At 59.9% G+C, this 15,938-nt stretch overlaps 6 protein-coding genes across 6 annotated transcripts in view; 3 read left to right on the top strand and 3 right to left on the bottom strand.

The window, feature by feature from the left end:
• VDBG_10048 (patellin-4) overlaps positions 1–119 on the bottom strand; it is a gene marked incomplete at both ends in the record, with an annotated part of 1,241 nt that extends 1,122 nt beyond the window's left edge. The window contains one exon of the mRNA XM_002999708.1: positions 18–119. Within this exon, the coding sequence (XP_002999754.1) occupies positions 18–119 (102 nt within the window). The remainder of the gene's footprint in view (positions 1–17) is intronic.
• Positions 120–2,651: 2,532 nt separating this feature from the next.
• VDBG_10047 (conserved hypothetical protein) lies at positions 2,652–4,472 on the top strand (the record flags this gene model as incomplete). The annotated part of the gene is made up of 3 exons (XM_002999707.1): positions 2,652–2,714; positions 2,751–3,830; positions 3,939–4,472. 3 exons carry the CDS (start codon positions 2,652–2,654, stop codon positions 4,470–4,472), a joined length of 1,677 nt encoding a protein of 558 aa, XP_002999753.1.
• A 491-nt stretch (positions 4,473–4,963) lies between these two features.
• VDBG_10046 (ZnF3) lies at positions 4,964–7,004 on the bottom strand (the record flags this gene model as incomplete). Its single annotated transcript, XM_002999706.1, has 3 exons — positions 4,964–5,901; positions 5,970–6,688; positions 6,891–7,004. The coding sequence occupies 3 exons, from the start codon at positions 6,920–6,922 to the stop codon at positions 4,964–4,966; spliced, it is 1,689 nt and encodes a 562-aa protein (XP_002999752.1).
• A 1,752-nt stretch (positions 7,005–8,756) lies between these two features.
• VDBG_10045 (maltose permease MAL61) lies at positions 8,757–10,659 on the top strand (the record flags this gene model as incomplete). Its single annotated transcript, XM_002999705.1, has 2 exons — positions 8,757–9,102; positions 9,161–10,659. 2 exons carry the CDS (start codon positions 8,757–8,759, stop codon positions 10,657–10,659), a joined length of 1,845 nt encoding a protein of 614 aa, XP_002999751.1.
• Positions 10,660–10,935: 276 nt separating this feature from the next.
• VDBG_10044 (beta-galactosidase) lies at positions 10,936–15,121 on the bottom strand (the record flags this gene model as incomplete). Its single annotated transcript, XM_002999704.1, has 5 exons — positions 10,936–12,008; positions 12,122–12,407; positions 12,471–12,968; positions 13,093–14,388; positions 14,879–15,121. The coding sequence occupies 5 exons, from the start codon at positions 15,119–15,121 to the stop codon at positions 10,936–10,938; spliced, it is 3,396 nt and encodes a 1,131-aa protein (XP_002999750.1).
• Positions 15,122–15,601: 480 nt separating this feature from the next.
• Positions 15,602–15,938, top strand: part of VDBG_10043 (Cel74a) — a gene marked incomplete at both ends in the record, with an annotated part of 2,420 nt that continues 2,083 nt past the window's right edge. The window contains one exon of the mRNA XM_002999703.1: positions 15,602–15,828. Within this exon, the coding sequence (XP_002999749.1) occupies positions 15,602–15,828 (227 nt within the window). The remainder of the gene's footprint in view (positions 15,829–15,938) is intronic.

Here is a 15,938-nt window from a genome sequence, read left to right as displayed (position 1 = left end):
TCGTCGGCCGCAGGAACTGGAACTGGCGCAGCTGGCGCCTCGGCAGTCGTGGATGGGGCCGTTTCGGCAGCAGGCTGCGTCTCCGCAGCGAGAGGAGCTTGGGGCTTGTTGTCGGCCATGTTGATGATGGTGCTCTCTGTTGATGGATGGATCGATGAGAAACGACGGAAAAAAAAAAGGCAAATGGTACGATGGGATGACAGACCACCTGTTCTCAATCCAGTGAGTTTGAGCTTCCAAAGGCTCGAGACATCAGGGTCCGTGTGCGGGGCTGCTATTGGCCGGGTACCTTGCCCGCGGATGGGCCCGCCGGTAGTTGTCACATCACGTGGCTTAGCTCCGTACCTATCTACCTGCCTTACCTAAGTAGGCACCTATCTAAGGGACGTGCGAGCGATTGTTGGGCACACCTTCTGTTGGCAGCATCCTCCTGTCGATGCTTAGGAAGCAAGCTCGCGATGTCGGCAACAAGGCAGCAGCCAGACCCATCTTGTTGGCTTTGGCCTAATCATGGCGCACGGCAACACAGTCTACGGGCGTGCCAATCCTCGCGCGGCATGTCGGACATTGGCACGGACAGCGGCCCAACGAACACCAGCAAGTAGCAGCATGACAAGTGGGATGGCCAGCGTCTGCAAAGGGGGGAGGGGGAGGGGGAGGGGCAATCGAGCGGTGATGGCAGACGGCAACGATGCCTTCTCGCCCAAGACGCGACTCGGATCTCGCGCGCCTCGCATCACCTCCATCACATCACCCTCACAGGGCCCAGGACATCAAACGGTTGGATGTTGCGCCAAGTGACCTGACGCGACCCGCAAAAGGGAGTGGACGACGTTGTACCACCTGTCACCACTCATTCCCGTTGCCTCCCTGCTCCTTGCCCGCCACCAGTTGCCGGAAGCCCAGACCCAGCGGCCCGGCCGTCTCAACCCGCCATGCTGTGCCCTTTGCCTCGTGACCGATCTTGTTCCCGCGGGGCGGCGCGAGGACTGAGGCGGTACGACCTCATCGTGCGTGCTGCATGCAGCAGCCATGGAGGGCAGGTCAGAAGAGAGGAAGCGAGAAGGAAACGTGAGGGGCGGGCGAGACAGCATGGCGGGAATCAAGGCCCCAGCGAGCATGCCCGCGCGCGCGCGCCAGTGGATAGCAACGGTCAGGCACCTTCGGGCGCCGTTGCAGCGTGCGTCTCTTGGGTGTGTTTGGCAACTTTGGGCGTGGTGAGCGCGAGGAGGCGGCCGACGGCCAATCATGGGACCAGCCCTGAATGGTAAAGGGGGGGTGAGAGGCCTTTTCGAGCCCAGCAAAAAGGGGGTCAAACTGAGTTTGCGTCTGCCGTCAGCGGCATTGTGTGGACGCGATATGACGGAAGCAGAGTGAAGCTGCGAGACACGACGAGGGTTGAAGCCCAGATCAAGGCCCGATCTGCTATTCGGAGCATGGTGACGGGAGCAGAGACTCCAAGGTACCTACTAGGTACCTAGGTAAGGATGGTACCTAGGTAGGTAGGTGGGTAGAGAAAACGAAAAGGGAGGGTTGGCGGCGCCTCTAAAACCCAGCAGAGCTCCTCTTCCCCCCCCCCATGTCCGTCCATTCGTTCAGCTAAAGTCTTCAGTTCCTCCAACCCAAACCTCCGCCGCCTCTTCGTCGTCTATCTGGCTGCCTCTTTCACTGCCTCGTCCCGTCTCCTCTCCTTTTCGCACAAATTGTCATGAGCACGGAAAAGCTGTCGTCTTAGCCCCCCGCCATTCGCAATCCACTGTGGCTCCCTTCTCGAGGCCCCAGTGATCGGGAAAAGCTCAGAGGGCTTAGCGGATCTCTGTCATTGGCGTTAGTGGTCGCTCAGTGGGGACTAGTGCCACTTTTCCAGCGCCAGACGTCCTCTCGACTGCTCTCCCAAGGCGCCCGGCGACAGACCAGACAGCGTCCCCAGGCCTCCAGTGCCCTCCTGCCACCCGGCTTGGCCCCTTTCGGCCCCCCTCCTGCCCTGTCGAGCTGGGTCCTACTGCCTCCACCCGGGCCCAGCCTCCCGGCCCTCCTGGTCTGTTGTCCTACGCTACCTTAGGTAGGTACCGGGTACCTGCCCGCCTGCCTTCGACACCAAGCACTATAGGTACCTGCCCACCTGTCTCGACACCAGGCACTATAGGTACCTGCCCACCCCACCTGTCTCGACACCAGGCACTATAGGTACCCTCTGACCGCCCGACCTTTGTCTGCTCGGCGGGGTCTGAAGTGGGCTCCATCATCCAGCCTCCGCCCTCACTGACCGACTCTTCTTCTCCCCCCCCCCCCTTCTTCAACCGCATTTGTCCGCGCGACCCCAAACCAAAGCTCGTCCGTGGACGGATCGACAGCTCCCTCTCCCGGCGAGAGGTCGAGATCAATACTTCACCATTGTCGTTCGTCGTTGCCGACGCCAGAATCAGACTCAGACACACTCAGAACACGACAATCGAAACGGCCGCCCGCCATCATGGCCATCACCGAGACGGTCACCATCATCAACAACTCTGGCAAGATCATCAGCACCGTACGAACACCCCCCCCCCCCTCTCTTCATCCCTAAAACCTCCACCTGCCCCGCCCACCGCCTGCATCGCACTACCTGCCTACACTTTCAACATACCTTACACCACGGCCAACCGCACGGCATGGCACTGCACTGCACTGCACCGTCTTTTCCATGTCTCTGCTGCATACGCACTGCAACTGTCGTATTGGGACATCTCAGATCTGACACGCATGTATAGGGCAAGCAGCTGTTTGGCGTCTTCAAGGAGGCCAAAGCCTGCTACCAGGAGAAGAAGGCCGCCATCAAGGCCGACAAGGCCTTTATCAAGCGCGCCCAGACCTTTGATGTCGCCCGCGATATTCACGCCCAAGCGCCCCCGCCGCCTCCTTCCGCCCACAGCCGCGCCTACGTCTACGACGATTATGTCGAATATCAGGAGGACGCCCGCTCTCGTGCCTCGCACAGGAGCCACCGCACCTCTCGAACGAAGCGCTCCCAGTCGCAGACCTCACGACGGACCCGTGGCGATGTCGAATACCATGCTCGTCCCGCCCTGACGGCGAGCAACCTCAAGACGCACTCCGAAGTCTCGAGCGTGGCCCCCTCGCGCGTGCCGCGAACAATCGACTACCGATCTCCCTACGCAGAGACGGCCCCGCGCGACATGGCCCTGAGCCGACCGACATTGCACCATTACACAACAGCCCCTACCGCCACCGAGTCTCTCGCCGATTCGACGACAATCCGCGGCATTCCGGCGCCCAGCATCCGGGCCGCCCCAGCCCCTCCTGAGCCCGGCCATCTGGCGCGCGCGGCAACCTTTGACGTGGCCCCGCGCCGAAAAGAGAAGGAGATTGACATGAACCTGGCGTATGGCAACATCCCGCCCGACCTCGAGTCTCGCACCGATCTTGACCCGGCCTACAAGGAGGCGGAAGCCAAGACGCTCATCGGCCGTGTCGAGTCCCTCCTCGACGAGGCCGAGTGCGTCGGGTACTCTGCCACCACCATGATCAAGCGCCTGCAGGCCGATCCCAATGCCGCCGCCGCCGTGGCCCTGTCGCTTGCTGAGTTGTCGAAACTGCTCAAGACGATGAGCCCCGCCTTTCTCGGCCTCCTCAAGGGAGGGTCGCCGGCCGTCTTTGCGCTGCTGGCGTCTCCCCAGTTCCTCATTGCGGCAGGCGCGGCTGTGGGTATGACGGTCGTCATGTTCGGCGGATGGAAGATTGTCAAGCAGATCAAGGATGCCCAGGCGCAGAAAGAAGCCATGGCCCGCCGAGCCATGGCTTTCGAGGCCTTGCCAGAACCTGCGCCGCAAGTCTACGCCCCTTCCCAGCATGCACCCTGAGATGATGGGAGCCGAGATGCCCGGGGTGGCGGATGCGGCGGCAGCCAGGGCAGCTACGATGAGGCTCTCGTTCTGGAGGAAGAGCTCAGCACGATCGAGTCGTGGAGGCGTGGCATCGCGCCGTTTGGCGAGGATGACAGCGCAGATTTCGAGCTCATCAGTCCCGAGGCCGAGCGCGCGCTACGCAAGCAGCGACGCGCCGAGGAGAGGGAGGATGACGACATGGTCTCGAGGTCGGGTCGGTCGGAGCGGAGCTCGCGCACACACCGCAGCTCCAGGACGACCAAGACGACCAAGACGACCAAGACGCACAGGTCGCACCACAGCCGGAAGCCCGAGAGCGAGGCTCCCGATCGGAGGAGTACTGCGCTCACGGTCAAAGATGACGAGAGCGTCGCGGGCAGCCAGCGGAGCCACCGGTCGACGCGGTCGAAACGGAGCGAGAGGACGGCCGTGCTCGCCATTGAGCCGGCGCCGGCTGCGGGGTCCGACAATGGGCTGGAGCACGTGCTTCGGCCGAAGAAGGACAGCATGCTCAAGTCGTTGTTCAAGAAGAAGGAGAAGGATGGACGGCTCGAGAGCAGGGAGAAGGTGTCTGCCGTTGTGTTTTGATCTCGCCTGGACGCAGCGGCGAGGGGACGACGTAATGATGGAACGATCGAGACCAGATTTTGTTTTGCAAGCATGACAAGCATATATACCATGATATTTGAGAGGAGCCTACATTAGCATTTGCCAGACAATTCACGTCTTGGGTGCTTTATCATTTGTTGAGGCTCGACTACGACGTTTGGCCGTGTAAATTGTCTTTTTTGCCGGATTCGATTTTCGTGCTGCAAATGGCAGTCACTTTCATGCCCTGAGAAACATCACTTGTCCCGTGGCCGGGCCCATGGTCAAAGACATGGTCAAAGCACAACGCTCCTCATTGTTGCCGTGGTATCTGGAACAGTCGCACCCAACTATCCTGCTCGAATCAAAAGAAGTCCCTGTGCGTCTGCTCCTCGTCACGCCAGCCCAAATTTCAAACGCCGCGAATCTTGCCCCTATGTACACCATGCAGCCCTGCCGCGTCTCTGTCCGGCAGGGCAGACAGAGGAGGGCTACGCCCAGTTCTCCGGGCTGATGCCGATGTTGCCAATGCTCCAGCGGTCGAGGTCGACGCTGCCCTCCTCCTCGCGCTCCTTCTCGTCAATGGGGCGGGCAAACTCGGTGAGGAAGCGCAGCATCCAGCGGTCCATGCGGTAGGTGTGGTCCGTGCTCTTGCGGCACAGCTCGTGGAACGTCTTGAGGCGGGCAAAGCAGACCTCGAGGGCGGGCCAGTACTGGCGCAGGGTGACGAGCGAGTTGAAGTTGCGCTCGAGCTGGGCGCGGGCGGCGGCGACCTCGGCCTCGTCCGTCTCGAAGAGGAGCGTGTGGATGAAGACGGAGGACGTGACGACGATGATGTGGCCGAGCATGTTGAAGAAGCAGTCGCAGCCGGGCGTCGTGTTGGCGAGGTCGATGATGCGCGACAGCGACGCCGCGTTGGACTTGCACTTGCGCGCGAACGCCTGCGCCGTCAGGGACGCCGGGAACCGCTGCTGCTCGTCGAGGTACTGGTAGAAGAGCAGCTGCGAAAAGTGGTAGTGGCTCACGTGCACGGCGATGAAGATGCGCCCCTGGCCCTGCGACGCGAACGCGTGCAGGTTCGACGGCGTGTCGCGGATGCTCGGCGGCAGTGCCACCTCCCAGGCCTCGAGCTCCTGCGACAGGCTCGACACGGTCTCGTCGATGCTCGTGACCGACGCGTCCGACGTCAGCGTCTTGATGGCGTCGTTGACCTTCATGAGGATGCTGTTGAGCTTGATGTTCTGCGCGATCAGCGAGTCCTCGCGGTTCGGCGACAGGATAAAGTCAAAGTGGTTGCTGCTCGCGCGGCTCATGTTGAGAAACGTCGACTCATTCATCGGCAGCGGCACGTCGTGCCGTCGGTTCATCAGCAGCGGCAGGTTGACGCCCGTCGACGACCACACGTCGATCATGCAGAGGGACCAGTAGACTGTGGGTGGCCGGGATTTCAGCTTAGCAGGGGAACAGGCCAAAAGGACAGGATCGGCAACTGCCTACCTCGGATGTGGATCTCGCGCTGCAGCGGGTCCGGCGTCGGCATGTTCGGCAGGTCGAGAAAGTTGGCGATGCGGCAGGCGGCAGCGTAGTAGACCGTCTCGGCGCCGGCCTCGCCCTCGACGATGCTCACAGCGCCCAGCAGGACGCACGCCTGGCTCGTCGTCAGTGACACGTCGCGCAGGTTCAGCAGCAGGTTGCACTCGGTGGCAAAGTGCTCGCCGCGGGCCATGGGCGGGATGCCACTAAAGGCGTGGTTCGACGAGAAGCGCGCCGACAGGGCCATCATGCCGTAGACGAGGACCAGGGGCGCCGTGCCCTCGTGAAGGTCGAGCATGAAGCTCGGGCGGTGGAAGAGCGAGTGCAGCTGGTCGTGGATGTACTTGAAGTACAGCTCGACCAGCTCAAAGCAGAGGGCCTTGTCCTGGACGGCGGCGGCCGGCGCGATGCCCATGATCTGGGGTGACGCGTTTGTCGTCGCCGCCGCCGCTCCTGTCGTCAGGGTCATGGTTGTCGCCGTCGTCGTCGTCGTCGGGCTCATGACGTGGCCCATGTCACGGGTCATGGTCATGTCCATGGACACGACTGCTGGTGGCACGGGGCTTGTGGGTGACTTTTTGGGCTGGATGATGGAGCCGGCGCGCGAGCAGGCGAGGTTCTGGGCGCTGCAGTAGGCGCACTGGCCGCCGGGGATGGGAACTTCGCATTTCCGCCTTCGAGCTCTGTATTGTGTGTCAATGGGTGGTCTGTTATGTATGAAGATCATGTGCTCTGGCTGTGATGCCCATAGGCAAGCAGGGTCCTCGTCGCAGGAGGGGAGTTGATCTCATGGCCTCCAGGGGGGACTCGATCTCATGATCTCAGGGATGGAGAGTCCATTCAATTTGCGTACAGGAGATGGAGAAATATAGTCCAGTCACTCACCGACAGGCCGAGCATGCTGTTGAGTACCTCATCTCTTGGGTCGAGTGTGCGGCATGTTACCGCAGATATTTGATGAGGGCCTGGCAAGGAGGCGATGAGGCTGGCGGCGACAAGCCAGAAGGCGGAGGAGGGGTCCTTGCGCGAGTGGCATGAGGCGGAAGGAGCAGGCGAGGAAACGCGGAGGTCAGATGGCAATGTCCGTCGCGGGGAAGGAGTGAAGGAGTGGCGTAGACGCGTTGTGAGTGGCCAGACGTCAAGAACTGTGGGTTGGCTGGGGCCCCGCCTCAGCGTGCCTCTAGGGTCTTTCGGTTAAATGGCCTGCCTAGGTACCTCCAGGCACAGGTACCTCTAGGCACAGGTACCTCTAGGCATAGGTACCTGGGTAGGCACCTGTAGGCAGGTACAGTAGATGGCCTCGCAGCCTGTCGTGGCTTGGGCCGATGCACCTAAGCTCCATCGGAGTCGGGAGCCTCACTCCGATGGGCTGCCAGCTGGTGATGGCTGTGAGTGGCTGCCGTAGAATGCTAGACTCTGGTCATGATGAAGCCGGAAGTTGATTGTTGTGCCTGACATGGGGTTGTCAGTACTGAGTAATCAATACCGTACTACCATGATTGCTTTGAACGGCCAGGTGTCTCATGTTTGGGCAGCCATATGAAATGACACGTCGGCTGACTCTCGAGCGACTTGTGCCTGCGTCATGGGCCAGATCGCAAGGAACTCATTGTCGTTGCTGAGACACCCGATGGGATGGAGCACCTTCAACGGTATCTTGACGAAACAGAAACGAAAGAGCGGCCGCAGATTAGACAGTTGAAGAGCCAACTTGGCTGATCCTTCTTTTTCCCACCGCCATGTCAACACTGGTTGCTCTGAAGACGGAAGAGTGAAGACGAAGAGAAGGAAGACGAACACGCCGAAACTCTACCCCTCATGATGGACTTCCAACTTGAAAGGCTGCCAGCTCTACACCCTCCGAACCTCATCCTCGACACTACGATGTCAGGGCCAACCCATCCTTAAGTACTTTCGCCGTGCTTTCCTCCCTCCTCCTCCGGCGCCAGTCCAGGTGATCCAAACCCGCTAGCGGCGCGGGCTATATCCGAGAGATCGTGAATGGGCAGACAAAGGCCGATGCGACACACTCCTGAGGTGCAGCTCACGCCGAAAGTGGTGATGCCTCAAAGCCTGTATGGCGGTTTTGCATCGTGCTGATTGGTGCGTCCCGAGTCAAGCCGCGACCCCCGTCCGGCAATGTCTGCTACGCCTGGCACGCGCCGTCCCGTCGCTCTGTCTATGGAGCTTGGATGGAAGGCTACGGTGCTGCTGCTTCCTCGGATGGAGTCTGTGTGATGCAGAACGATCTGGGTCAAGTGATGGAACACGGCACCAGGTGAGCCCTGTGATGCCTCTAGGTAAGCATCAGGAGATGGTGTTCGTGCGTTTGATTGGGACGTGTCGTATGGATGAACGATCCAATCACAAGACCCTGTCTCCTCACTGTACCACGTGCCGTTGCACCTGCCATACGTGATCCGTCTCGCCTCACCGCCTGCCTCATTGCAGCCATCTGCCTCTGCCTCAACCTTCGCTGCCTGTCTCCCTGGTCGTGCTTCTCAACGCAGTCGGGACCAGCAGCAGTCTATTCTATCTTGACCACCTCGGAGACGTGGTCAAACGACTCCGTTAAGTGTCTCGAGCTTAACTTCCACCAGCTCTATTACCTGTGGGCACCCTATCGAATGGCATCCCGATAGGTCTGGTCGGTGCACCTCGCAGCCTTTGGAGGCATCCTGCCGAACCCCGCCTCTCTCTTCACTCATCGGAACCTCATCATCCTTTCATCCGCCCAAGCTCTCCCGCGAAATGGCCTCGTCTTCTCAAAGCCGAGAATATGGGGCACTTCCCCGACCTTCCGACTCATCCTCGCGGCCCTCACTGGATCAGGACGAGCCCCAACACCCCCACGAAGCTGTCGCCTTGTTGTCAGGCACAGTATCGCCTGTTTCCGACGACGGCAGCCGTGGCATTCTCGGTGGCAGGTCTCGCCACGGTCACTTGGAAGACTCTGACGATGGCCCTTACACGACGGAACGCCAAGCCCGCCAGGCCATGGCGGCTGAGCATGCTCTGACGCCGTGGCAAGCCATCAAGATGTATCCCATGGCTATCTTTTGGAGCCTGATGGTGTCCATGTGTGTCATTATGGAAGGTATGCTCTGTCTGTCTGTCTGTCTCTCCGGTCATGCTGTCTTGCTGACCAACCCCAGGCTACGATGCCATCCTCATCGGGAACTTCTTCGCTTATCCCGCCTTTGCGGAAAAGTATGGCCAATATGTCGACGACAAGGGACAGCATCAGCTCTCTGCGGCGTGGCAGGCTACCCTGGGCAACGCCAGTACAGTCGGATGTTTCATCGGCGTTACTGTCAACGGCTTCCTTGTCGACCGGTACGGCCAGAAGCGCGTCATTGTCAGCGCCCTCGGCGCCCTCTCGCTCTTCGTCTGCATGACCTTCTTCGCCGATAGGATCCTGGTCCTCATGTTTGGGCAGCTTCTCTGCGGCATCCCGTGGGGTATCTTCGCTTCGTCTGCGCCCGCTTATGCGTCTGAAGTGCTGCCAATGTGTTTGCGCGCATACCTGACGTCCTGGACCAACATGTGCTTCATCATTGGACAGTTGATCGCAGCCGGTGTCCTGGCCACGCTCGTGTCGCGGACCGACGAGTGGGCGTACCGTATCCCTTTTGCTATCCAGTGGGTGTGGCCGGCTTTCCTGATTCCCATCCTAGTCTTCGCCCCCGAATCGCCCTGGCATCTCGTCCGCCAGGGACGTCTCGACGAGGCCGAAGAGTCCCTCCACCGGCTGCAGAAGAAGTCGGCATCGCGATCACACGTCAAGGCCATCCTCGCGGGCATCATCCGCACCAACAAGCTCGAGATGGAAATCACCGCCGGTACCAGCTACTGGGACTGCTTCCGCGGGATCGAGCGACGCCGCACCGAAATCGCCTGCCTCGCGTTTGCCGGCCAGGTCCTCTCTGGATCTGCTTTCGCCTACAACTCAACGTATTTCTTCCAGCAAGTCGGCGTCTCGACCGAGTGGACCTACAAGCTCAACATTGGAGGCACGGCCATGGCCCTCGTCGGCACATTCGTTAACTGGTTCGCCCTGATGCCGTATTACGGCCGCCGACAAATCTACCTCCGCGGCCTGTCGACCATGTGCGGTGTCCTCCTGCTGATCGGCGTCCTCAACGTGTGGACGTCGGCAAAGGCCGTCGGCATCGCCCAGGCGATCCTCACCCTGCTCTGGACCTTCGTCTTCCAGCTGTCCGTCGGCCAGCTCGGCTGGTCCATCCCCTCCGAAGTGGGCTCCACGCGCCTGCGCCAGAAGACCATCTGCCTCGCGCGCAACGCCTACTACGTCGTGCTCGTCATGTCCAACGCCCTGCAGCCCTACTTTATGAACCCGCGCCAGCTGAACCTCAAGGGCTACGCGGGTTTCTTCTGGGGGACCACCGCCGCGCTGACCTTTCTGTGGGCCTTCTTGCGGCTGCCGGAGACCAAGGGCCCGCACGTACGAGGAGCTCGACTGGCTGTTTGCGCAGAACACGCCCACGCGGGCGTTTGCCGGGACGGAGGTCAAGGGGCTGGGTCCGGAGGACAAAGTTGCATTTGCCGCCGGTGCATTGATGGTATGGCGTTGTTTCGGCAGACGCGGCGAGATGGGTGCGGCATGGTTAGGGAGATGACTGCACGTTCATGATGACGAAGATAGACCAGCGATGCAGAATTAATGACACTTACATTCACCCGTTACGTCCAACATCATGACTTAACGCAGTCATTTGGAATTGAAGAGCACCCGATCGACAAGGGTCGTGGCTAATGACCCCAAACAAATAAATACTACGAGGCTTGATCATCCTACACAGCTTCATAAAAACACTTCGGGATCCCGACATAAATCATGCTCATCAGAAAAAAGTCCAGAACGAAAAGACGCAACATGACCGAGGAAAATGCACCACACATCATCAGACTACTCGAGGAGCAGCTCGTACGAAAAGTCCTCCGACCTCAGCTCGTACTGCGGCAGCGTCGCCGGCCCGCACGACCCCGTCCCCAGCCCGTGATGCGCCCAGTCGAGCCTCACGATCGTGTCGTCCCGCCGCCGCTTGTGCAGCTCATACGGGTGCTGGCACTCGTCCAGATCCGCCGTCGTGTAGTGCATGGCCGAGAAGGAAGCACCCTCGAGGTCGCCGAACCGCGCCGTGAGCAGCGTGCCAGGATCGCCGCCGCCGCCGCCGCCGTCGCCGCTGAGCAGCTGCTTGAACTTGACCCAGCGGACGTCCGTCCTGTTGCCGCCGTCCTGGGGAAACTCATAGTCGGTGAAAAGGGCGTCGACGCCGCGCCGCCACGTGCCGAAGCGCTGGCTCATCTTCTTGTCGCGGTAGCTCTCGCCCGGGCCGCGGCCGAACCACTCGACCTCGTCGACGCCGGCGAGGCCGAGCGTCAGGCCGATGCGCGCAAAGGTGCCCGGCAGGCGCAGCCCGCGCGGCGTGCCCTTGATCTTGATGTGGCACCCCTCGCCGCGGAAGGAAAAGGTCGTCGTCGTGTCGACGCCCCAGGCGAGCACGGGGGGCGCGATGCGCGCGTGCACCGTCACTTCGAGGCTGCGCTTTGTCTCGCGCCACTCGGCGCTGCGCACATGGGCGTGGGTCTGGTGGAGGCGGCGGTCTCGCCACTCCCAGCCGAAGCGGCCGCCGCGGTCGTTGTCGGTGAGGGCGCGGTAGAAGTCGAGCGTGAGGGGGGAGGTGAGCAGGTTGAGCTTGGGCTGGTCGCCGCGCGTGACGCTCGTCAGCGTGCCTTCGTGGAGGTCGAACCCCCACGTTTTCAAGCCGCTGCTCGAGGTGATCGAGAGAAAATGGGAAGACTCTTGCGTTATCGTGGGGAGACGAGTGGTGTTTGGCTCCATGCCTAGATGGTGCAGGCTCGCCGTCAGGCTGTCCGGCTGGCCAATTTGAATGTCGCCCCATGCAACCTCGTGGCCAGCAGGTGCCCAGGCCGTGCGCTCCTTCAAGCTGAACCTCAAGTTCAAGAAGGCTTCTTTTCCTGCAGCGACGTAAAAGTCACTTGGGCGCGGAATCGTGATCTTCGCCTTTGTGTGTGGTTTCACGCCTGGAGTTGTCAGTACAACCGCTACAAGTCGGCGTTGATGGACCGACCTTTTGGAATGACAATCGAGATCTCTGCAAAGCGACGATCCTCGGTGAGAAAGTGGGCGTGGCACGTTAAATGATCCAAAGTGAGGAAATCGTATCGGTTGATCACGGTAACCTCGTCGCCGTCGAGTCCCAGTACCTGCACAGGCTCGATGGCCTTTTTGTACTCGACAAGACCCGGAGTCGGCGTATGATCGGAGAAACATAGCCCGTCCATGACAAAGTTCTTGTCGTTGGGGTCGTCTCCAAAGTCACCGCCATACGCCATGTACTCTTCGCCATCTTTCGTCTTCGTGCGCAGACCCTACAAAGGGGTCAGCTCGGCCTTTCTCAGATATGGCGGTCGACTTACATGATTGGCCCACTCCCAAACGAATCCTCCCATGAGCCTAGGGTACCGGTAGAACGCCTCAACGTACTCTCGGATGGCTCCCGGGCCGTTGCCCATGGCATGGATGTACTCGCACAAAACCAAGGGCTTCTCCCAGTCCTTGTCTCTCGCCGCGTTGATGACGCTCTCGACCGAGGAGTACATCCGGCTGTAAATGTCCACTGTCCGCGCTCCGTAGTCCGCTTCGTAATGGACAAGGCGCGTCGTGTCAACGCTTTTAATGAAGTCATACATGGACTGGTGGTTCCGTCCGTAGAACGCCTCGTTCCCCAGCGACCAGATGATCACGCACGCGTGGTTCTTGTCGCGCAACACCATCTGACGCGCCCTGTCTACGTAGGCATCCTTCCAGTCAGGGTTGTCAGACGTAAACTTGGACGCGTCGCCGCCGACGGAAGCAAAGCCGTGGCATTCAAGGTCCGCTTCGTTGAGGATCCACAATCCCAGCTGATCGTACAGCTGGATCATTGATGTATGTGACGTACGAATGGCATTATGTGTACTCTTCATCTGCAGAGATCGCGCTTGAGAAACTCGTACGGCACAGCCCGTCGGAGTCGGGGTGATGCTCGTGACGGTTAACGCCCTGAGCTTGATCGGTTTCGCCGTTGACGCAAAAGACGCCATCAATGAGTTCAGTTCTGCGGAAGCCGACACGCTGCGGGATGACGCAGCCGGGGAAGCCGAGCAAGAGCGTGTACAAATATGGTGTCTCGGCCGTCCACTTGTGTGGGTTCTTGACTGGTAATTCAAACGTGAGGTCGGTGGTGCCCTGCGCCTGCGTCGCGCCATGGTGGGTTTCCCCGAACACTGGCTCGCCGTCGGCGTCGAGAAGCCTCAACGAGACAAAGGTAAACTCGCTCGTAGTGACGCCAACTTTGAGGACGGCATTCTTGTAATCGTCATCGAGGAGCGTCTGGATGTGGATATCGTGCGGACTGAACCGCTCAAAGGCATGCAGGTAGACGTCTCTAAATATGCCACTGAGCCACCACTGGTCCTGGTCCTCAATGTAGGTGCCGTCGCAACGCTGGTAGACCTCGACGGCGAGAGTGGCGGAGCGCCCAGCCGTGACGAGTCTGGATATGTCGAACTCGCTGGGATTACGCGATCCTTGCGAATAGCCGACCTTGTGGCCGTTGACCCAAACGGTAAAGGCAGAGTCGACGCCCTCAAACCTCAACCGCAACTGATGGTCCTTGAAGGAATGAGGAACCTTGAAAGTCGTCAGGTGCCTGCCGCACTCGTTATCAGTGTAGGAGACGTTTGGCGGGTCCACAGGGAAGGGAAAGTTGTAGTTGGTGTACTGGGGACCTTTCCCAAAGCCCTGGCATTGCCACATGCCAGGGACGGCGATATTACTCCACTGATGCTCGGCAGCATTGTGGTCGTACCCAGCCTCCCAGAAGTTGCGTGGGCCATCGAAGGGTGAGGTTGACAGGTGAAACTTCCAGGTTCCTGACAGGCAGATGGCCTTGGCCTTGCTGACATCCCACGTCAGAGCGTCCTTCTCGTTCGGATAGGTGAAGAAGCTGCTTCGTGGGGCCAGGGTATTGTGGTGGAGAACCTTGAGGTTGTTCCAGTCCGGGGTTGCGACGGGGAGATGGTGTCCAGGTCGGCTGAAAGCGGGAGGAGCCAAGCTCTCGTCTGGGACATCACTTGAAGCACTGCTCTGGCTGCTTGGCGTATTGGCTCTCACTTGGACGTCAAAGTGCAGGACGGCGTCCTCGTCAATGGTAGGTTCGGTGCCATGCTGAGCTGACATGGTCAACGCTTGATCGAGATTCGCGAAGAGGCGCAAGGGCTTTGCCCGACTGAGATGACACTTGCGGATGTACAACACGGGCCGTCGGGTGTAATGGCCTTGGAAGGAAATGAGCTAGAGCTTGGAACTCGGAATGAAATAAGCAGGATAATGATACAACCAAGGCAAGGATGAACCAAGCAAATCATGTAGCGTATAGCGTGTCACAGGATACAAGGACGAGATCTGATCATGGCACAATATCACGAGGGGTACATGGAAGAAGCCCCTGCCGAGGTGACGCCTCGTGAGGGACGAGCCAGAGGCAGGCACGACCTGGAGAAAGGCGGGGATGCGGGGAAGCCACGTGACTGGACGAGTGTCGGGATTCAATCGTCATGATTGGCTCGGCAGTTCAGGATCTCGGAGAAGGCGCTGACATAATGCATCACCGCCCGAAGGTTCCACTTCACTCTGGGCGAAACGGCTGCCGACTCAGAAGTGAGGTAGCCCGGAAGGTGACGCCCTGGTCCCTGCCCCGTCTGGTCCTTCCATCTCGGCCTTCCCTTCGAGTCCCTGAGAAGGGCCAAGGCCATCTTCTCTTGATCATCCATACCACACTCACGAACTCCCATGAGCGAGGCGAATATAGCATGGCCCCCCTCTCTTGTGTCTGGGCATCTCCAGAAGTGACAAGATCATCACCCTCGCACCGAGCGGGTTCAAAAACAGACTCGGAGTCAGTGCTACGTTCCCAAAACTTGCTGATCGGCTGTCTACCAAGACCCTCCAAGCCTTCGCCCACCCTTCGACCCGCACCATCTCGTGGCTCCATATCCACCCCATCGACCCCCTGAGAATCTGCCATTCTCGACTTGGCGCCGGCAGATCCCTTCTTTGTTAGGCACGCACGAATCCGAAGCCAGCGCTTGTCGCTTGTACCGGGAGCTTTCGCCCATAAGCCGGCCACTACTTCCGCCTTCATGACGCCTTGAACAGCATCCTACCGGAGGCTTGTCTTCCATCCTGGGAATGGCAGGTATCAGAGTAGATGAATGCCGGGGTAGCATGCCTGCTTCTTCGACAGGAGCCGCGTGTTGCCCACTCAATGTGTGGCGCCGACCCTGACGAAGGTTCTCCCTTCTTCATGGGGTCTATGCGGGAGCGCCGACGTGATGGCTCTTCGTGCATGAGTTTGCTCACGAGGTCTGGGGTGGCCCCGGTAGCAGCAGATTGTCATGGGTCCTCGTTGTTGAACCATTTATAACCCGCGATCGATCTCTTTGTCTGATCATCCCACTCTTCCTTGCTTCCCAGCATCAACCGGCTTGACGGACCTCGAACAGTCATGAAGTACCTTCAGCTTCTTCTCGCGGCCGCTGGCATGGCTCGCGCCGCCCTCGATTGGCAAAATGTCCGCATCGGAGGCGGTGGCGGCTTTGTGCCCAGCATCGTCTTCCATCCCAATGCCAAGGGTGTCGCGTACGCAAGGACTGACATTGGCGGAATCTATCGCTGGAACTCGGACGACTCGTGGACTCCCATCACCGACTACATTGCCCAGAATGACACCTGGTATGTTAACTTGTTCGTATGCGTCTTAGTCCGGAGGGGGACTGACTTTGCGCAGGAACAGATGGGGCATTGGTGCTCTGGCCGTCGACCCGTCCGACCCCGATGTCGTT

This window comes from Verticillium alfalfae, genomic scaffold, assembly GCF_000150825.1.
Source record: "Verticillium alfalfae VaMs.102 supercont1.18 genomic scaffold, whole genome shotgun sequence".
NCBI lineage: Eukaryota > Fungi > Ascomycota > Sordariomycetes > Glomerellales > Plectosphaerellaceae > Verticillium > Verticillium alfalfae.
Note: the sequence above shows the minus strand (reverse complement) of the source record. Positions and strands in the feature narration are given on the sequence as shown.